At 41.4% G+C, this 22051-nt stretch overlaps 1 protein-coding gene across 1 annotated transcript in view; it reads left to right on the top strand.

Moving 5' to 3' along the window:
• UNC5C (unc-5 netrin receptor C) overlaps positions 1 to 22051 on the top strand; it is a 95848-nt gene that overhangs the window by 46397 nt on the left and 27400 nt on the right. The window contains exons 7-11 of the mRNA XM_085306654.1: positions 692 to 856; positions 14847 to 14903; positions 16372 to 16563; positions 17793 to 18137; positions 21193 to 21280. Coding sequence (XP_085162780.1) covers positions 692 to 856; positions 14847 to 14903; positions 16372 to 16563; positions 17793 to 18137; positions 21193 to 21280 — 847 coding nt within the window. The remainder of the gene's footprint in view (positions 1 to 691; positions 857 to 14846; positions 14904 to 16371; positions 16564 to 17792; positions 18138 to 21192; positions 21281 to 22051) is intronic.

Raw genomic sequence — 22051 nt, 5'->3', positions numbered from 1 at the left:
CCCACTGAAACCAGTGGCAATACTGTTTGAATAAGGTCTCCAGACTCTGAATGTTAGTGGTGGGTGAAATGTAAAAAGCTGAATTTTAAGCTCTCACCATTATTCCAAGTGACAGACTCCTAGCTAAGTCTTTTTCCTTGGAACAGTTTCATAATTTGTTCTTTGGCTCTTTCAGTTAGTGCTTTTGAAAATCATTTATGGGATTTTGAGGAGTGCCAAGCATAGTCCTCATTCTGTTCATGTGAAATATATCAGTGCCTTTAGGTATTTTTTTAATATAAAATACTTAACATTAATTACCTCCCTATTAGAGAAGACTTTCTTGTCAAGTTTAATTTTGATCTGTGTTTGAAAAATCAGACTCCCAAGCAATTTGTCTTCTCATATGCTTTAACACACAGCTAAGCTGCTGACAAGCTTCTAAGAAGGGAGGGGAAAGAACAGAAATGGGACTCTGGCAGAGAGGAAGGAGAGAGAGTGAATGTGTCTTTATGATCCAGAAATATCACTGAAAAAGATGCAGACGGACCCATTTCTCTGGGTTAGTTTGCGTGGCCTAGGATCCTTATGACTTGTGTGGAAAGGCTGAGAGCTTTGCCAAGATATGCATTTTGCTTGCTTGCTAGGTCTTGCACACATGCACTTAGCATCCAGCCCCCTAATAAGTTGTATCCTCCTTCCCTTGTCTCAGTGGATGGGAAGTGGACGTCCTGGAGCAAGTGGTCCACGTGTGGCACGGAGTGCACCCACTGGCGCCGACGAGAGTGCACGGCCCCGGCGCCCAAGAACGGCGGCAAGGACTGCGAGGGGCTCGTGCTGCAGTCCAAGAACTGCACGGACGGGCTCTGCATGCAAAGTAAGTGTGCATTCGGTCAAGCTGCCGTGCCGCCGCTTTGGGGCTGGAAAATGCATAGCCTTAGAAAAACATCCTAGACATTTAGGTGGAAAAATCTCTTTTAGCTGAAGGTGCATACCCAGAAGAGAATATCCTCCTGCTAGGTGAGGAAAAGCATTTTCAGTGATGTGGCTCAAAACTGGCAGCAGCAACCCATTTGTCATGTGGCAAAACTCTGCCAGCCAYGCTTTGTTTATGCTGGGGAGGTGCCAAGCCCTGTCACTCGCTGAGGGAGGAAGTGTAGGGAAAAGATGTCACAGCAAACAGCAGATGAAGGTGCACACACATCACGGTAAGTGCTGAGCAACAAAATGAAGGAGCCTATTTAAGCATTCCAGTCCCTGCAGTATAAATCAGGGCCTKCACGGGAAAGATGTTCACAGTGCCTTTTTGATCCTCACTTTATACTTGGGCGCTATAAACTCTTCTATTCTGAGCTAATTTGTCCTTGGCCTGTGAGTAGGTGCTTGAGCAGTAAAAGAAAGAAAAGCTCTTTCTGTTGTTCTTCTCCACCTGTGCAACCACAGAAATACCAACAGCCCATGCACTTACATACTGGCTAGGGATATCTGGGGGGCTTGGSGGGGGGAACCTACTASAGAAAATGCTTTTGCCTTCCTCAARGCCCTGTACACATGCATGGCACACAGGGTCTAATACTTCCTTTCACATTTTATTAGTACAATAACCTGGGCCTAAATTTTCACATACCTCTTTCCCCTTCCTCCATCCTGCCCCTCTGCTGTATATTGCGTTTCTTGAGCGTTCACCTTCCAGCCTTAGCTGTCTGTTGCCCAAAGAGTGGTACTTGTAACTGTCTGGTAGCTGTGTGTGTCTAAACTGTAAAATGCTTTGGGCTGTCATGAAAAARTGAGTCAGGAATTTTTATTCCCTCAGATAAGTTCCTTTTCATTTAATAGTCACTGTGACACAAAAAGTGACATTGCTAACTAATAAATAGGACTAAGTTTTGAACAAATGACCTGTAGGTAGATACTGTCAGTGAACTCTGAGCTATCTTGTGTCACAGCATGGCCATTTGCCCTGAGGTTCCCAGGTTTACAAAAAACAGTTCATCAATGTGGCTTGCAAAAATACTTTCATAATGTTAAAACTATTAGTCAATGTCATCAGCACAAAAAGCTGTAATTCTTCAACTTCTATTTTTATGGGGAAGAGAGGAGGTAAGATTCAGAAATCCTTTTCCTTTCTTCTCTAAAGATAGGGGAAAAACAGCTATGTCTTGTTATATAACATCTTGGTGATTTTTATAGTAAGAAAGCTAATGTACCCCTAAATCCAGTGGTGTGAATAAGCTRTTATGATAAATTAGGAAGAAAAGGTGTGTCCCCCATGCAGAAGAACTCTTTAYTATCAGATTGTATTTAGACAAGCATGTGTCATTTTTGTGCATGTGCATAGGGAGAGCCATTTAAGCAKAAATCTAGTGGAAAAATAGATATAATGGTACTGCAGAATAAAAGCCCTGTAGGGATCTTGTTTATCTGTTGATGGTATATTAWATTTTATTTGTGAAAGTAGGTGCTGAGTATAAAGCAGAGGTCTTYAACAGGACAGAGGATGAGGCAATTGTGTATCCTATGCTGCTTCACATATATGTATATAAAAATGGTAATGAAAAATATATAGCCGGGTATTGACCTGCTTGGCTCCAGGCGTTGTGATGATCCTTCAGTGCTGGAATTTGATAGCAGTGTTTTAATAGTGTCTTTATCCTCACGGGGTTTCATATACCTGTAAAACTTAGAGTCCTGCTCTCTGATCCATCACTGCTGAGAAGATTGATCTGCTGTACTTTGTGGCAGTGTGCTCACTGTTCTCATGCACTTGCTTGCGTGCTCTCCCTGTATTTATGCAAAACCGTGCTGAACACTTCCAGTTTTGCCTTTGTGGCTCTGGATTCACAGCAGATCTACCTGCTGAGCTGGGAAGAAGCMCTGGACTCTTCTTATTCCTAAAACACAGTGAGTCTTTCCATTTTATTAGCAACTGGTGGGGTTGACGTTCCTCCTAGCTCGGGGACCTTTGAATGCAGAGCAGAGGCTTGCAAAGCTGTCATGCAAGCCAGTCCCTTATGGCACACGGGTGGCACAGGAGGAGACTGAGAAGCCAYGGCACCTTCCTACAGTGCTGGAGCCCCAGGGGAGCTTTCACGTGGCTGCTGGCCCACACCATGGCCAAATCCTGCCCAAAGCGCTGCGACACATCCTCCATAATCTCAGCCCATCCTGCAGACTTGAAGGTTGACACTAGCACTGTGGGAATATTTGGGGGGTCAAAGCATTAGTAGGCAGTTTATCTTACCAATAGTCGCTAGGCTGTTGCTTTGACCAAAACTCACTGGTAACAATACATCTCTATATAACTGTAGATATCCCGGAAAATGCTGGATTAAATGAGTCTAATTTACAAGCCCTTTCTCTTCCAGTCTATTATTCACTAACATGGCATCAGTTGGGTRAATCAATACGCTCTTTCATCAGACTGCCCCTGCTCCAGCAAAGAGCAGCAGTCTGCACCACTATCGATTTCTGTGGGGATAAAAACTGTGGCACTTTCTCCATCCCTTGTAATTACAGTATTTTACACCCAAAGCTGTAGTTTGTGCTTACCGCTAGCTGTGGTATTTCTAGTGCAACTCCGCTGTCACATTTATTCAGACTAATGATCTTGCTAGTACACATGCACACACTCCCCTATTCAGTAGTTAGTATTTTTCCCTTAACATGAAAGGATGAACAGTCATTAAACTAGAGAGCCTGCAGAGAGACAGAAGGCTGAGCTGAAAAAGAAAAGGAGCTGTAGTGAAAATTTAGGGCAGTCATTACTATTTTAAGTTTCCAAATACACAGTATCRCCTAGCAGGCCCCATTATAACCATTTTGTAATTCCTGTAATAGCATTAATACAGTCTCTGGAACAAAATAGGCTGTAGGTATAAGAAGAATTGGCTAGTTATCACCCACACTAGTTGCATTATTCCTTCCCTAGCTGCATTATTTCCCTCTTGAAGTATGAGAACTGTGGTAAATACTTCAGTGCAACAARCAACACTTTTAAAGGCAGGCACCGCATCTCGCAGGGGATTGCTATAAGCTGAAATATTGCAATTAGCCCTCCATTTGTCCTCCCTAGTGCCTCTTGTGGGTGTTCAGCGCAGAGGCTCYTAAAGCAAAGCGCTCCGCTGCAGGCTCAAACTTTGGCAGAAATGGTTTCTTTGACTAGATCACAAATATATTTAAAGCAAAGTGCTGGCTRGAGTGTTTTACTGGTCCAGTCTAGAACAACTACACGGTCAAGTCTGTGATAGCAAAACCAAAAGCARAAGTCCCACCAAAAGTAACCGCAGTGTGGCTAACTCTCAGAAGCCGGTGCTAAAAGTGCTTGGTGGACCAAATTCTGCTTTGCAGTATGCGTAAAATGCTGCTGGTAAGTGGGAGGAGGTGGAAAGCCTACGAAGAGAGAGAGATGGTTTACTTGATTGTGTCGAAGACCTACTGCATTAAGCTCTGATGTGTAGCTTTCATCTCCTTTTCTCTTGGTCATTTAGTTAAGAGCAAGCATATTAGCTACTTCATATCAGGCATGTTCATGCTCAGGGTGTTTCACCATGGTCCTGTCTCTTGCAGATCTGAAGTGTCAGTGTTCAGATCTGTATTCTCCCTGTCCTGAATCAGTGAGGGTAAGTTCAGAAAAGCCCCATAAATGTAAGGAGGGTGCCTATGCGTGTTGGAGCTGTTGGTCTTTCCTCAAGTTAYGCTTGTAATGCACAGAGCCTGCAGTAGCATAGTCATAGGCTACGTAACCAGTGTCCGTGCCTTTCTCAGCTCACTCTCAGGTGTGACAGGCCACTGACAGTTCATAAAAAGCTGGCTTTCAAAACTTCATATAAGTTGTGATTTCAGKTTTTTTCCGAACAGAGTTAGCTATCTTAAAGCAGCAAGATAATACTGAAGCACATGTTGTAGCTTGAAGTGTAGATTACACAGTTACATAAATAATACAGTAACACTGAGTAATAAAARCTATTCGGTTGATCTAGTGTCTTAATGTGTAAAACTAATTGATAATTTAATAGGACCAGGAAGAATTTTGCTTGTGAATCATTGCCATGCATAGTCAAATCCAGTGTGGACTTTYCCTTTGATCCTTTAGGTTTAAATAAAGTAGCTTAAGAAGACTGGGGCACACTATTCTTGCTTAGAGGAGGAGAAGATTCAAACATTCGTTATAGACAGCACTGTGTAGCAACTCTCAGGTCACTTGAGTTCTCTCCCTGTATGTAACTTAAGTACTSGGAATTTTATAGGTGGCATATCTGATACACTAATTAAGAAAAATGCATCTGTAACATGGCAAACACCTGATTATCAGCCTTGTAATTCCATTCCTGTTTACAAAAACAAGGTTACATCAGTTCACTCTCAACYACTAGGTATAACTTGGGTATTACTTGAGTGTTTGCAGAGTGCTTTTGAAATCTTTTTCTGAAGGGCAGTATTAAATTCATAAGATTTTGTCTTGCAATGGTAGTAACCTAAGCAAGTGAAAAAAAGATACAATTTGTCATGCTTGTGCACTAAATGGTTCAGTACTGCCCTTTTCCGGTCTTCTGCCTGTTTATACACAGAGCCTTGAGTAGAAAGCAAGGTTAACCTGATACTAGTATCTCTTTCTTCCTGCAGCATATGTATTCTGCACATGCCTTGCTTGTTCAATGTAACATGCCAGAGTCTTCCGATGGAATAAGCATTTATTTCCCCTTTTGGCTTGTTTTGAAAGCAGGCACTGAGTGAAGAATTATAGAGCAGAGTAGTTTGATGAGGACCTCTGGTCCTCCAGAGCAGATTAATGTGCAAGGAGCAGGGGAATGTTTTTCAGACTCCAGGAGGTAAAGCCAAGCCCTCTCAAGGGAGAGTGCAACAGAAGCCTGTGTGTGCAGAGGAATGAAATAAAACCTTTTATTAGGAGCATGTGGGTCAAGAGAGAACTCCTAATATGTTCAGTCTCTCAGCATAATGATACATCCACCTGGCCTGGTTTGCTGAGACCTTGCCGGGGGAAGTTTTCTTCATTTGAAGAATTCACCTGATCTGTTCCTATAGGAAGCTTTCTATAATACTGTTATTTGATATGGATAGACAAAGATGTGTGGTTTTATTTTTAACCTACTACTGTGTAATGTTGTAGCAGCCAAGSAAATTTATATGCACATCTCAGAGTTATACGTCTTATTTATTCAAATTACAGCAGTGTGAGAAAACCCCAGCTGAGAAGTGCCCATAGTCTGGTGGGCACTCTGGAAATGCCTAGAAAAACTACTGCTCTGAATAGATTAAAGATTTGAGAGAAACCAGTAGTGCACAGCCTCAAGCGGAATCCGGGACCCCAAATCCGTGTCGCTTACCCCTGTCACTTCAGAAAGGGCCACCTTCCCATTAATTTTAATGAAAGCTAAGTCTTCTTAAAATCTTTAGTCTCTTTGGAGAAACTCAGCTAATTCAAAAACATTATAGCCATGCAAAGAGGGAATAAAAAACTTTCATTGTTCTTAGTGCTGCCGCCCCATGTTTTTCTTTTGTTCTTCTCATATTCACTCTGCACATAAAAAAAAAAAAAAAAAAAAGTTTCACAGATAGTTGGATTTTATTGGAAGTTTGCGTTTTTCTTTCATCTGATGCATTGACTTCATTGTGGAAAAACAACAGTACAATAGTATAATCAGTGTTTATAGGAGCCTTGCTGTGTACAAAGATGGGCAGGGCAATGGCAGGGTGGCAGGCAGAGAGAGGTTACGTGACCAGCCTGAGACTCATCTGCAAGTCAGTGGCAGGATCAGGAGTAAAACTCACGCATTTCTAAATCTGTGTCCYGTATGAAGGACTAACAAAAGCATTAGCAGGATGCTTAAACGAAACCTCATACTGAAGAAAGAAGCTTGCATATTTTGGGAAACCAGTTCTGAAGTCACTGAGGTTTGTAAGGTTATAAGGCACAGAGTCAGAGAATGCAGGGTTTCCTTACCTGTGAGTTCACAGACTAGCCGAAGATTTTGGTACATATTGTTGAACATCCGCTTGGATAGCTCACGCTTCCCATGGGCCTCTTTTCCAGCAGGCTGTAGTCATTTGCAATTCAGAGACAGCCCAATTTCCAATTTTGTAAAACTGCACTCTTCTGAAGAGGCATTCAGCAATTTTAAATTCAGGTTCCAATATAAAGAGACACTTTTGAGAAGAAGAAAAAGGGCACCCACCCCTGCAGTGTTTGCAGCTTTGATCCCCTCTTGCAGGTGCCATTTTGGCTGTTCCTCCCTTCCTCTAGCTGTTTGCCATGCAACCCCTCTTCGGTGCTGCTGCGTGTCTTGATTTCAGCTCCTCCCACTGCCCCCTTTACTCTTGGCCAGCTACAGCCACAAAACAAAGCAAACCCCAGGAGGTCCCTTGAATATTAAATCACTGCAAACATGCAATTTGCAAACAAAAAATTGCAATGCTAGACATGTTTGTTGTCAGACATCCATAACAAACCTGATGTTAAGGTGCTGCGCTTCTAAGATATTAAAAAGCGGCATAAGATTTAAGCAAAAGGTCAGGTCCTTAACTGTAAAAGATTGCATAATGTCAAAATTGCCTGTTCTGATCCACATCAAATTTTAGTAACAAGTTATCCTACTCTTMCATCTTTTCCCCTCCCTGTATAGATGATATGCATGTTTAAACCAAAGCAAGACCTTTCCAATAATGTTAGTAAAATGTCAGGAATCTAATTTAAAATGAAAATATAGTTGCAATCTTAATTATAGAGTATAATAAACTCCTGTTCAACGACAGGATGGGAGAGACTTCCCATTTAACCTAGCTACTCAATGAAGATGTGAGATAATACCGAAGTAAATAATCAGTCAAAAAGCCTCAAGCTCCCTGTTTATTAGCCCACTCTGAACATGCCAATAATTATTCCTTAGAAGGAAGATAAATTACTATGCATTATCTCTGGGATGCTGGATACCATATCTGACCTTCAGCATCATTACTGCACACATGAAGGTCTTTCTTTAGAATAGCAAATATAGGAAGAGGCTGGGCACTTTGAGGCTTTTTTGCAGCTCAGGGGACTCTACTTTTTCCTCCTTTTAAACCACAGCAAATAACATTGTATTGGATGCCACTTCTTGTTTATGTGCTACAGTTTCTGGAAAGTAGCAGGGAAGAGAAACAATTAACAGCAATTACAATCCAAAGATTATTGTTATTTATTCCATGCTAAATCTGCATTAGCAACATGTTAAATGATGAAGGCAAAACACTCAATAGTTAGAATAAGTAAGTGTTTTACTTTAAGGTTGCACTTGTACCCTTAACTCTGACCCTTGCAGAAAAGGAAGTGCCAGAAGTTTGTCCAGTCATAGTGTATGGTCAGTGGAACCTGCAGGGAACAATTCAGAACTCTTGAATGTCAAATTAAGTCTCCTGAATTCCTTCTCCTAACATGAGAATATGTGACTACCTCTCTACAGAGACTATATGGAGACCTATAGACTGCAGTGCATCTGGGTTAACATTGTGAGGGCCTCTTTCTCCTTTAAAAGCTTTGAGCATTTGAGCATTGTATTTATCACCTAAAGTTGCTTTAAAAGTGTGGAAGAAACTCAGCAAGATGGTCACGGTWGGAAGATTGCTGAGAGGGGATAGTGAACTTGGTATGGCAGTAGTTTATGATGTCCAAATTGTAACCACACAGAGTTAAAAGGATGCTGTAAGAGGGAAATAGGACTGGTGGTGTTAGGTCACTGCTACAGTCATGGCACTGCAAACACTGCAGAGGTGGGTGCMCTTTTTCTTCTTCTCAAAAATGTCTCTTTGTATTGGAATCTAAATTTAAAATTGCTGGATGCCTCTTCTGAGGAGTGCAGAGTTTACAAAATTGGAAATTGGGCTGTCTCTGAATTGCAAATGACTACAGGAAAAGGGGAGGAAGCTGAACTGCTAGAACCTGAAATTTGGAAACAGTTTGGAGACACTATTCTTTTATAGCAGTTGAGACCCATTGAACTCAATATATATATTTATGGCCCTTAAACTAATCTGGCTCAAACTTTTCAGGACAATTTCTTAGATTGAGACTGATAACAGAAAATTTTAGCCAAAGCCAAAGATTTTAAAGAAAATTCTGAGATGCTGGAAATGAGAAAAAAAAGAAAATACTGAATTAGGGCTAAAAAAGACCTTGTGTGAATTAAAATGAGAAATAAATTGATGCATGCTGTCTGGAACTGGTCTGGAAAAAATTGTGCAGATACTCAAATACTGGAACTCATTTGATAGATACAGGTACCGCAAAGAAGCAAAGGATCGTTTCCATAAACGTTGAAGTTGCAGTGTATGTACCACGTAGCCACTTTAAATCATCTAAGAACTGCTCTCTACAAATTTTAGGCTGTGAGTACCTGTGAGTTCATCTCTGTTCATCTGTCCACTAGAGCTTGGTGGTGCAGAGCCTGTTACCAGCAAGAGCCTCTTGCTACGCCATAAGCCCATCAAAGCAGAGGAGGAATGGCAGCGAGTGAATGAGTGCTCTCTTCTTTTCTTACATGCTATTTTAGGGCATTGACTTTAGAACCAAATGTACTGTGATAATATACTACGATCAGCCTGTTGCATTCCTTGTAACAGGGTGTTATTGAGCTACATCATGGGGATAGGTTTTCAAAAGGGCCACATAATTACATGGCCTTAGCTTCTTTTGAAACCACTGCATAGTGGATAAAGTATGGGGTATTCATACATTAGAAGCAAGTAGTGCCCAATTCAAATACGATGCATTAAAGAAACAAGGAATGTGGTGTGCTTTATGCAATCTTTGCTTTACTAAATGAAAGTGCTTGTCTCAAAAATCTTACTAACCTTGATATAGTCTCAAAATACATATCATTGACTGTGACCTCAGCAGTTAATGGCATAAAGCAATTTCTTTGTAGGCTTTTTTTTWAAAAAAAGTATTTTTGTAAATATAACCAAAACTGAATGGGTGCAGTAATTAAGTTCCAAAAAGATCACCTTCAACTGCTCTACCATCCCACACAGTTACATGCAGGGAAAAGAGAGAAAGTAGTTACACAGGCCGCAAAGGAAAATACAAATGGAAAATGTGAAAGTTTTCTCTTCTTTTTTATGTAAATATTTTATTTTCTGCAAGCAATGAAGTAAAATGTTTTTATAAGCTGATAAATTCATGCTAAAATTGCTATGCATTAATACAAATTCAGCATGCTCAGAAAGCTAGGAAAATCTATTAAGGCCTGAAAATGGGTTACAGAGTTTCCTCTAAAAGCAGCCCTGCCAGAGACCTTGTGTTTTATACCACAGAGAAACAAGTTGTCTCTTAAATAAGCCAATTCCCAGGACAGGGCAGTACTTTCTCATGGCTTTCTAGGTAAAATCAAACACAGAATTTCAGGATGCCTGTCCTTCTAAATGGTCATGGTGCAGAGATCCAAAGTTGAGCAGTGTGTGTGTGTGTAGATGTGCCTGTGATTGTGTTGAGAGGTAGATTTTTCTCCTAATAGCAGCTAGGCAGAAAAGACTTTAGAAAAGTTGCTTTGGTGRCTATCAACTTATTTCAGTTTCGGAAAGGATCAAGGGAGTCAGTGCCGTGATCTCTGCACAATTATCTTTCACAGGTCTGAGTTTTKGCATTCCCACATGCTTAATTCCCTCCCAGAAGGTCAGAGCAAGATGTGTGCTCAAGCTGGACTTCTAGGATTTGGGGTTTCTCTACACTCAGAAACTACTCCAAATTAATTAGATGAGCTTCAAAAGCATAGTTAAATGACACAATTCCCCAAATCAGTGCAAATGTGACTGATGCTGAAATTGAGTTAGACTAAATTGATAAAAAGCCTGTCGGAATTTTTTCTGTATACTAAAGTTGCATTCTTTTGATTTTTCCAGTATGATATGGCAAATTCATCCCTTCTCCATTTTTCTTCCCAGTGTGTTACATCAGTATAGAGGTGTTTAAAATGCTCTAGATATTTCTTTACAGGAGGGGAATAGGTAATGCCACCTTAATGCATTTTTATAATGATGTRTCTGGATTTGTACAAAGGATTTGTGCCACTGTTACTGCTTTAGTTTAAAAAGCCCCCCTTTAACATTTAGTGGAAGCACTTTCAAAGGGACCAAGAACGTATTTACAAGCCTAAAGTAGAATATAAAGTAGAATGCATGGAGAACCATCAACTTAATTAAAGGCTTTTTAATGAATGCATGTACGGTGTACTGACAGTGCAGTCATTTCTGTGCACAGCTCAAGCCTCTGACTGATTCTCTGGGTATGTCTTAGGTTAAGGTACCTGGAAAATGAGGGAAGTAATACCGACTTTGATAAGCCTCCAAGATCCTCAAACAAAAGGGACTATGCAAGTATAAAATGTGATTATTACTGTATTTTACTGGTCCAGCGGAAAGTTACACAACAAAACATCAAAAGCCCCTTTGAAAATGTACATTCCCAATAAGCTGTAGGAAGAARCTTATATTACTTTTCTCAAAGCAAGTTACTCACTGTGAAACCAGCTGCTCTGTACATGAGTCAGCAGCCCCAGCAGCCTTCWTAGAGTCAAATCCAACAGCACCTTTCTAAATTCACCCTCGTTAAAAGTTGTGATGATCCTGGTAGAAGTCCCTCAGGTACTTGCCAAGCAGCGCTGTTGATACAGGAAGGGAAAAAAAGAAAACAAGAAAAAGATCTCTTTTCACTGCAGTTACTTTGAAGAAAGAAGGGAAGTCATTCTTCATTATTTTCAGGTACTGATCTCAGCAGGTTTGCCTCATTATCTGAAGAAAATGTCCTTTCTCATTGTTTGAAGGCATAGGCAGAGGGACCTGCATGAAAGCCAACTTCCTAAAGTAATACCTGTGCTCTTCTGCTGGAAGCATGGCAATAACCTTACCTCCTGCACAGCCTCTGCTGGCAGCACCAGCCTGCAAACCTCTGCTTGTCGCTGCCACTGCCATGCCTGCTCTGTTTCAGTAGAGCTCTTTCATGATAAAGAATTTTTTAAAACTAGTTCTATTCTAAGAAGACTCATTCTCTCATGGCCACAGCCCTGCTTTTGTAGCACCCTCACCTCAACAAGTGATTAAGATTTACCTCTAGTGCTGTTGAGCCTCCAGCCTGGGTGGCCTCGTATCCATCTGCAGCYAGCTTGGCCAGCCGTGACTCTTTGCTATCAGCAAAAAATTGGCGTGCCTGTGACTTGAATGCAGCATCTCACACAGGAACCCTTAACCCTTCCACCTCAGCCATGCCTTCATTATGTGTATCTATACAGTACACATGTTTTTCAGGCTAAAAAAGGTGTCCTCACRGACATCTGTGCAAGCTGGTTTTCACTGAAACAATTGGCTGGAATTTAGTGCCTGGTTCAATGAGTGGCACACGTGGGAGAATAAAATCAAGTATGCTTTGCTAAGCATGTTGGTTTACAAGGCTAATGGGAGCAATGAGCAGTATTCCTGCCTTTTCCCCATGTTTAAATAGACGTGCTTTTGAATATTACATAAAGGATTTCTGGTGAAGAAAATTGTGTCATTCGTATGAAGCTGCAAAGATGCTCTTTGTAGCTATCAAGAGAATCTATGTACAATTGTGACAAGCAGGGCCTGTGAAGAGATTGCAGTGAAGTTCATTTCTTTCAGAGTATTTGAAGATGATGCTTGTTTACTTTGCTGAGAAGACTTGAATTTGGCTTTTCATTTTCCCTGCGACGGAGAACACAATTTCAGAAACAGCAAAAATAATCCAGGCAGTGTCATTCTTTGTGCTCTTTGAGTGGCAGCTGCTGGATCACTTCAGACAGGGCAGGAATGAGACACCACCCTGAGTGCAAAACTTGCCAGCCGAAAAAGGGCGTAAGAAAAGAGGAATAGCTTTTCTGGTTCTGCATGAGAAAGTGAGAGCTCCCAGGTGGTGCAGGGCCAGAGACAAGCGCTGCCGCGTGACGGCTCCCCCATGAACGTGCTCAGCACACACGAAATGCAGGGGAACACATTTGGCTTTCAGAGTGGATTTGGGTRCGAGGGGGAAAGGCATTTGGAGACTCACGCTGTGCTGGTGCCTGGAATCCCTGCTGGCTGGCTCTTGGTCTCCAGAGACATCTCGCCAGAAGAAGTGTCAGGTACGGGGTTATAGCTGGAATGTAGGCTGACTAGAAATGGCCCTCAGCGTTCGCCTGTGGAGTAATTGGGGTTTAGCAAGGGTGCTGTGAATCCTTGTCCAGACGCACTGAACACTCGCTCAACTCTCTGGAAATTGCTTCCTTCTTCCTTGACTTTTTACAGCCAATGCTCTAAAAAGTGCCCTGGCAGAGGTGAGAAGCAGGTATTACTAAAGACGGAGCGTGCATGTTAAAATTATGTGTAGGTGAGCTTGCCTCAAAGAACCAATTAAATGAACGTGAGAACACAATATTTCTAAAAGCAATTGTAAGGTTGGAATCATTACKGTGAAATAAAATTTTAAACAGATACTACAAATAATGTGGTCTGTCCAAGGGCACCTCAGAAAAAAAGCATCTCCATCATCAAAAAGAAGCTCTTCTTGCTCTAGCATTTCAGTTAAGGCAGCATTTATGTGCTGGTTAATATTTGGAAACCGGGTGGAGGAGAAGAGTAGGCTATACCAGCAATTGGGATTGATTGTGTCTTCATTAGCAAGCTGTGCAACCAAGCAGGAAAAGCTGTGTAGAGCACAGCAGATGCTGAGCACCCATATCTCGGGCCTGGGGATTTTTACTCTCATCTGCTTCTAATCTGGTCCGCTTCAGGCACACTCCTGCGGTACATTTTCCAGTGTGGTTTCATCCGAAGGGAGCTCGGTGCCTTCGCTGCAGGAGGTCCTCAGTGCGCCCAAGACGGGGCAAGTGGAGACCAGAGTAACCGTTGCACCGGCTCTCATCCCATCCCCAACAGCAGTTCCCCCCAATTGCTCTGGTTCTGGCATTTCCCTTTTGCACAGGATGAGACTTGGAGCATTTAACTCATTGCCCATACCAGCGAGCAGCAGCTGGGAGATACTCGGTGTGCTCACAGGACGGTTGCACCAGCTGATCCGGGTGGGTGTGCTGTGCTGGGGGAGCCACAGGGAGAAMAGCTGCAAAAAACAATATCTCTGTTATTCATCCGTTCCAAAACACAATTGTAAACTGTGTCATGATTTGGTCAATATAAGGTGCTTGCAAAGATTTAAAATAAAGAGCATTATGACCCCGGAGTCTTATTGATTTTTTTTAAGTAATTTCAAAGAGAAGCTACTCAGTTTCCAGTTTGCTGACAAATTCCTTGCTCCCAGAAGAATTCGTATTGAACGCATGTTAAACATAGGATAAAATAATTCCAAGGAAATCTAAAAAGAGGGCTTTTTGCATGGACTCTGCTCAGCAAATGGGTATTTAACCTCTGACCGGTGACAACAGGTTTCCTTTAGCTCTATTAGATCAACAGCTAGCTACCATAATTAAATAAAAAAACTATTTAGAGCCCTACCAAACATGTCCTGGGAATTAAAGCATATGGCGGGGATACGGAAAAAAGACTTTCCATATGCTAATGACCCTTGATGTCTGAAATAAATTAGATCCATTACAGTTTATGCTCAATAAAGGAAAGACTTTAAGCACTCCAAAGTTAGTGACTCGAGACCGATTTTGGCTCAGAAATTCAATCTGCCTACTTATTAATTCTTAGCAAGGCTCTGGAGGAGACAGGGGATGCGAAATCATATTTCTGTGCTGTATCAGAATTTTAAAGTGCCATCAGTTTCTTTTCCTTCTTTTTTTAATTAAACCATTTTTCATGCTTCCTTTTTTGTTCTCCACATTAATTTGATTTTCTTCCCATTTTTGTTTAATTTCTTTCTTTTTAAGGTTTCATTTATCCTATTTCAACTGAACAGAGAACCCAGAATGAATATGGATTTTCTTGTAAGTTTGATGTTTGATTTTATGTTCCTGGATGCTAATTCTGATGCTGTTCCTCAGGTCAAGCTTTACTGTTACCCAGCTCTATGAGATTAGGCAAAGAGGGCCGTATTCAGCAGAGTGAGTTGCATGCTGCTTGTTTGACAGCAGTGGCAGCGCTTTGCTGTCAGCAGGCTGACGCAGAATGATAACAGCCCTTATGTGCAAGGGAAATGGGAGAAGATACTGCCTGAAAAACAGAAGCCAGAGTGACTGAACCTTCTTATTATTAACATTTCCATAACAAAAGGAAGAAATGTAGTRGAGGGAAAACTTTTCTTTGAGCTGAAACTTGGAGATCAGCTTCCTAAACTGCTAGGCAAAAAGTGTAACAKTTTGAGGCTATTACACTGAAGGTACCAGGAGCTTATACAGTTTGATTTGTCCCTTGCAACATTTGCCATCTCTCACCTATATGAGTAGAGAGCACGTTGGCTTAAATGGCTAAAAAAAAGGAGCAAAAAATAACATAAAACTGATTTCACATGTTTTAAATTAACAAAAATGGAGTATTAAAGAAATATGTTTTTGCATTTTTTTTATTTCATTCTCTCTAAAATCGAGATTCTTCACTGTACGGAAAAAACACATCAAATTTTGATTGTGTCTTCAGACCTTTGGGGAAAAAAATGTCTAGTGGATAATGATGCTAGAGATTAGCCTGGAATTAGCGCTGAAGATATGTTATAAGCAGATAGTAGAAATATCATAGCCATTTCTTCACAAGACAGCTATAATAAATCTGTGTTCCTTTTGGTAAATTACCACATTACTTCTTGTGCTTGCTTGGGTTTTATCCAAATACATATATGTTAATGCCAGTGGTGACAATTTAGTGTTTGAGTCTCTGTTTTGTTGGGGTTTTTTTTTTCAAATGAAAAATGTATAGTAGGGAAAAATGCCTTGACCTATTGTAGTTCAAAAAATACAAACTCAAAAGACACATTCAGATATTCTAGGCATTCCATAGGAAATGGATTTTTTTTTTCAGGTTTTTTGATTGATTGTTTATCAAAAACAAGGGTCATGAAGCTTAAAAACCAGCAACACAGTTTCTGTTACCAGATGAACTACTGAATATGCACATCCCATATGACATACAATTTCGTTCTATCAGGCTAATGTGCTTCATAAGACTAATTATGTAAGTGCACATTAYGCTTAGTAATCAGCTGCCGGGGTCCTGGATAGATGGGCAAGTAGATAGGTAAAGAATTAGGGCACAGGTTAGAGAGAAATTGAATAGTATTTTCCACCAAAAGGGCACAGACCTGTTATATAGCTTTGGAAATGGATTTTAAATTAACCTATAAAAAAAAAAAAAAAAAGAGGCAGTAAATATCTGCAGGAAACGAGAATAATAAGAATGTATTTTCTTGAAAGTCTGTGGCACGTTACATTTCTTCAAGGTTCCCGTCCTCTCTCCCTCCAGCTGCTCCCGACTCGGATGATGTTGCTCTCTACGTTGGGATCGTGATAGCCGTGATCGTGTGCCTGGCTATTTCTGTGATAGTGGCCCTGTTTGTCTATCGCAAGAACCACCGTGACTTTGAGTCGGATATTATCGACTCCTCAGCACTAAATGGTGGCTTTCAGCCTGTCAACATCAAGGCTGCAAGACAAGGTTAGTTGTCATTTCACTCCGTGTTGACCACTTCGGGGAGATGCAGTAAGGTATGGTCTCTTGGGCTGTAGGGACGGTGTTCATTGGATGCTTGTTGGCACTTGGTAAAAGGGAGAAAGATAATATCCATTTGCTTCTGATGGTCAAGGGCTAAAAGCTCACGCTGGCCTTTTTCAGTTGTGCTCAAAGCATAAAGCAGAGGAATTTAAGTTCTGAAGAGAGAATGTGAATGAGAGACTGAAACACAGAAACATTTCCAAAAATAMAGGTCCTGTTCAAATTTGAGGCAAAGGCAAAGCTATGCCTGAACCRACAGAGGCAGGATTCATCACAGCACTGCTATTACAACAACTCTATAACACATTCCTCCCCTTTGTTGCACTAATAGTCTTTTTCACTGTGCCCTGTAACCACAGGCATAAATAGTAGTGTAAGAAATACTGTACTTTCAATAGACAATGTAACAGAAGTTGCAGTAGCACATAATTTAATGATGGGCATTTTTATCGCTAAAGCATAGTGTGATTATTTTGACACCTCACTAGCCAGAAAGCAGACAATCAAAGCTAGGCATGTTTAGGCTAAGAGTTCCTTTTTCTTTTCTTTTTTTTTCCCCCAGCACTTGTGTGTGAAATAAATCAAAATAAGTCAAGATGACAAAAGAGCTGGCAGTATGGATGATTAGCAGAAGCATTATTTTCTTTGTTGAGCATGCTTTTAAAATTCCAGAAGGCATAATGCAGGTCATAATCCCGGACCAGCTGGAAGTCATGGACAAGATGACTTTGTAGATTTGTTGTATCTTTTATTTAAAGAATTCTACCTTTAGGACAGTTAAACCATTTAATAATTCTCACTTAGCATTTAGGGAGGGGGCACCAATTAATAAAACTAGGTGTATTAAGTGTGGAAAACATCTTGCCCTGAGGCCAGCATGTCATACTTGAAATCTGAGTGCAGTCTGGAAAATAATCCCAGTGAAAAAAAATCTTTGGAGCAGTGTGCTTTAATTTTGTATAACACTTAGATTCCATAATGGTTGGGGCTATGCAATGCCCTGGGAGATAGCCAGGTAGATGCATTGAACAGGAAATGGAGGTCAGGAATATGCTTTGTTAACCTTTGGTATGAATATAAACTGAATGCAAAAAATAAGTCTTTATCCAGAAGAAAGTCATCAAAATAGGGAAAGAAATACAATAAGGTTTTTCTTCTCGTTTCCAATGCAGACCTCCTGGCAGTGCCACCAGACCTCACTTCTGCTGCAGCCATGTACAGGGGTCCTGTTTATGCCTTGCACGATGTCTCTGATAAAATCCCGATGACCAATTCTCCGATCCTGGATCCACTGCCCAACCTGAAGATCAAGGTCTATAACACCTCTGGCGCAGTCACCCCCCAGGATGAACTCACTGACTTCTCTTCCAAGCTGTCCCCACAGATTACCCAGTCCCTGCTGGAGAATGAGACCCTAAACGTGAAGAACCAGAGCCTTGCTCGACAAACAGACCCATCTTGCACTGCATTTGGGACCTTCAACTCCTTAGGGGGCCACTTAATAATTCCCAATTCAGGTAGGGGCCAGCCAGCTTGGTTTAAAGGCACAATTGTTTCGTGGTTTTAAGTGGAGTTAGCTTTGTTTTCTTTTACGTAGGAAAAAAACAGGGTCACACTTGGACTCTGCCTTTCTTTATTCAGACCAAAGATTTTTTCCCTCCTGTTCAGGTCTACTCACTTATTTCACATATCCTTTTCCCAAAGTCTTGGCTGTCTTTTTAACAGAATATTGCAGAACTCCTAGCCTCCTTCCCAGATACGTTAGGCTTCAGAACTTTCSTGTGTGAATGAAGATTCAGAATCCTTGACCTTCCTTTTCATGCAGCTCTAGAAAAGGGACTTGAAGCCAGARAGCCTCCATCTTGTCATCATACATAAAAAGGACAAATTAATTAAAAAGCAAATCGGTTGTTCCACTTCCAAATCATTGCAGACTGTGTGGTATTGAAGTAAGACACCAGAATACTAATTYTCAGAAGGTTTTTTTCTGCCCACCTTACATTCTACAGGAAAATATGGCCCAAGATATCTTTTCCRTATTTCACTGTGTGTTATAAATAAATACTGCTAATTTTTTTACAACTAGAAAAGRGCATCAAATGCTTGTTGGTATATATGCAAACTGCAGGTCAATCTCGTTCTCATATAATAGAAGGTTGGGCACTGGGGCCTTTTCCAGGGTAACCAGGCAGCAGAAAGCAATTTCAGAGCAGCCAGGTTGCTCCCAGGCAGCCTTGGAAGAGCTTAGCTCCCTCAACCAGATTTTTAAAAAGAGCCCTACTCCTGTTTGGATGCTAATTGAAGTATTCACAAAGAGAGTTCAGCACGTAGATGTTCCTATGGGTTTGAACTTGCTAGTAAAGAGCAATGCCAGCATCTGAAAAGGGATTGAAGTGGCAGGTCATGACTTTATTTATATATAACATATGTTGCATTAGCCAGATGCAGTCCCTTTCTAATGGACAAGGTCAGAATAGCACTTACATTTCCTAGCTGAGGGAATCAGATGCATAAAACACTTGATCTGCTGGATGTGCAGGCCTCCTCCCAGTATGCAATGGTCAGGGGTCCCCACAGCCCTGGTTTTTTCATCATCTGGGTGCAGGAAAGATCATAGTCCATGTGAGGCCACAGCTCACAACTACATCACACTGTAGCTTACRATCTTACAGCTTTTCTGCCTCCCTCCTTCACATCTGGATGTCAGCACTTGCCCATTTTACAGCACTGTGTCCTGCCTAAGGCTTTCTACCTTATTTCATGCTCCTTCACCAGATCTTTTTTTGTTTGTTGACCTTATGGAAAAAATGAAATGTCCTAGTGGCCCTGGACAATTTAGTTCTTCTGGGACCCAGCTCCACACTGCACAGGAAGACGCCAAAAGTGATCCATAAGCATTAGTCCTCCTCTCTGAGCTACGGTGAAATAGTAGGGGAAAAAAATSTATTTAATTTAACAGCCTGAGTCAAAGCTGAACTGCTTAAAGAAATCCAGTACTGATTGCTAAACAATGTTGAAAATTCATTCTATACAATCCTGGATTTCACGTTTCTCTAATTAGCATCTTAAGGCAGATATCAGTATTCMGATTTCTTATGCCATGGTGGTACATGTTGTCAGCAAAGTTTATTAGTCATATTTAATTCACATATATTAATATCAATTTGTAAAGAAAAGTGCTTATTTATTGCTGTAATCCCTTCAAAATGATTGAAACAAGCTTTGTAGGGTATTTCAATCTGTCTGCAGCTTGCATGGATGCCTCTGTGCTGCTTCTAGTCATACATATATACATATATACATATATATTCTCCCAGTAATATGATCAAAGTCCTTCATTTACACCATGCCTGCACAATTACAGCTGGGAACATATGTAGGTGAAGTTGTAACGGGCTTGTAAGTAAACAAATTAAAGCATCAGAAGGCATTCCTGGAAAATGCTGATCCCTCTCCTTCAAACCAGGGTGTGGGACTGAGCCCTGAGACACCAGTACTACATCCGCTAGTCATACTCAAGCAGCTGTTGTCCAGAGTGAGCCGAGGTTTCCAGCRTAACTCAGCCACGTATGGAAGGAGAGGGAGCAAGGCCACGTGAAGTATCTTTTTATAAAGCCTCTATTGTACATATGTGCACGCTCATTAATGTAAATACTCTCCCCATAGGTTTGTTTTCATCTGTATAATAATAGGTACATGCAGAAATTAAAATCCCTGCTACTGATTTCCAGTTAATTCACATCTGCAATGACAGCTGGCCAAGACTGGCCAAAAAATGTGAAACACTGAGTTCTTCAGCCGTGTTTATCTTGTAARAAGAGGACCCCTTGTTTTCCGGGCAGTCACTTGCTAGATTTCTGAAATTGCAACAACATTAGAGCAGTTCTTTGAAATCTAATGTGCAGCTAATTGTCACCACAAAGGGCACAGAGCATATTTGCCCAAACTTTTTTGAGGTTGGATGGCCAAATTTTGAGTCACTCCGCAAGACTGGATATATTCAAAAAGCCAGGAAGCCCACTTCTGTCTCACCAAGAGCCTGATTAGAAACTGAGTACATTAAAAGACAGGTTGCCAATGACAGAACCCATCTTTCAGGAGACAACTGGTTCTTGTTATTTCCTGGGACAATATTTTGCTGGCTTTTTTTCCTGTCTTTGATTAAATAGGAAGTGCCGAGAGAGAGATGTCCCACTACAGCTGTGGGAGATTTTAGTCAGAATTGTTTATTTTCCTCTCATTTTACAAGGTAAGCAGCAGTAACTATATGCCAGGTAAGCAGCAGTAACTATATGCCCACTCTTTAAATAAAACAAAAAACGGGGAAAGATAGCCCCCTTCTCCACCCCAGTTTTTCAGTGCAGATGCACAAGGGGAATAAGAACTGACCAGCTGACAGTCAGGGAGGTCAGGCTTGCAGTAAACACTCTTCTCTTGAGTTGCTGTAGAGTCTTCCTGAGAGGCTGGGGAAAAAATCCAGCATGCTAGGCTTCAGCTTTGATTCTCCTGTCACTCTTCRTCACAAGCCCCTTTTTCCTCTGTTTTACGTTTTGTGTCTCTTCTGTTCTGCAGGAGTAAGCTTGCTGATCCCAGCGGGGGCCGTTCCCCAGGGTAGAGTCTATGAAATGTATGTGACAGTTCACAGGAAGGAGAACATGAGGTAAACGACTGCATTTATTTGCTTGGCCTTTAGCTGTGGGGAAGAAGATATGGGCGAAAATGTATTAACTAAAAACCTGTGATGATACGCTTATGCAAAGCCAACTGCGTTGAGGCTGTTTGCTTGACTTTGAGGTAAATGTGAGCAAAGCCAGGGATAAGCTTGGCCACAAAACCGACTCAGACTTTTACTTTTCTAATGAAGAGTTGCATTCTGCAGCAAACTCTCAAGCTGGGGGGATGCTGAATCAAAGCCAAAAGTGAGGAAATATGCCAGCAAGAGCTTGGTGCAGCAGAGAAAGTGTGAGGTAATCTCTTAATAAAGGGTTTTGCCGCAAAGGACACAGTGGTGGGGGAGCAAGGTGACAGATCAGCTCTGCAGAGAGRTGGAAGAGGCTGTCCGTGGCCAAAGCGCTGGCGGTGGTGGGAGGCACGCGGCTCGCTGCAGTATTGCTCATTGGGGCAGTCCAAAGCTCAGGTGTGGGACGCAGCCCTTTCAGGGGCATTGCAGTTTCCTACTGCTTCTCAGGTTGGGCTGAGAGGAACTGCTAAGATCTGGTCGTTGTCTGTGGCTGCTCAGGACCCTGTGGCACATAAGTGTTACAGATCTTCCCCCAAAACTCAGCTTACGAGATATCCCACTGTTGTTCTGCTCTGGGAGGCACAAGTGACTTTTAGGCTCATAATTAGCTTGAAAGTGAGTGGGATTTAAGTGCTTAAGGGCCATTTGCCACTTGCAAAAGTCTCTTTTCCCATTATAATGAAGGTGAAT

The sequence above is a fragment of the Rhea americana genome, unplaced genomic scaffold (assembly GCF_003343005.1).
Source record: "Rhea americana isolate MKP2758 unplaced genomic scaffold, rheAme1 scaffold_244, whole genome shotgun sequence".
Taxonomy (NCBI): domain Eukaryota; kingdom Metazoa; phylum Chordata; class Aves; order Rheiformes; family Rheidae; genus Rhea; species Rhea americana.
This window is presented reverse-complemented; position numbering and strand designations above follow the sequence as displayed.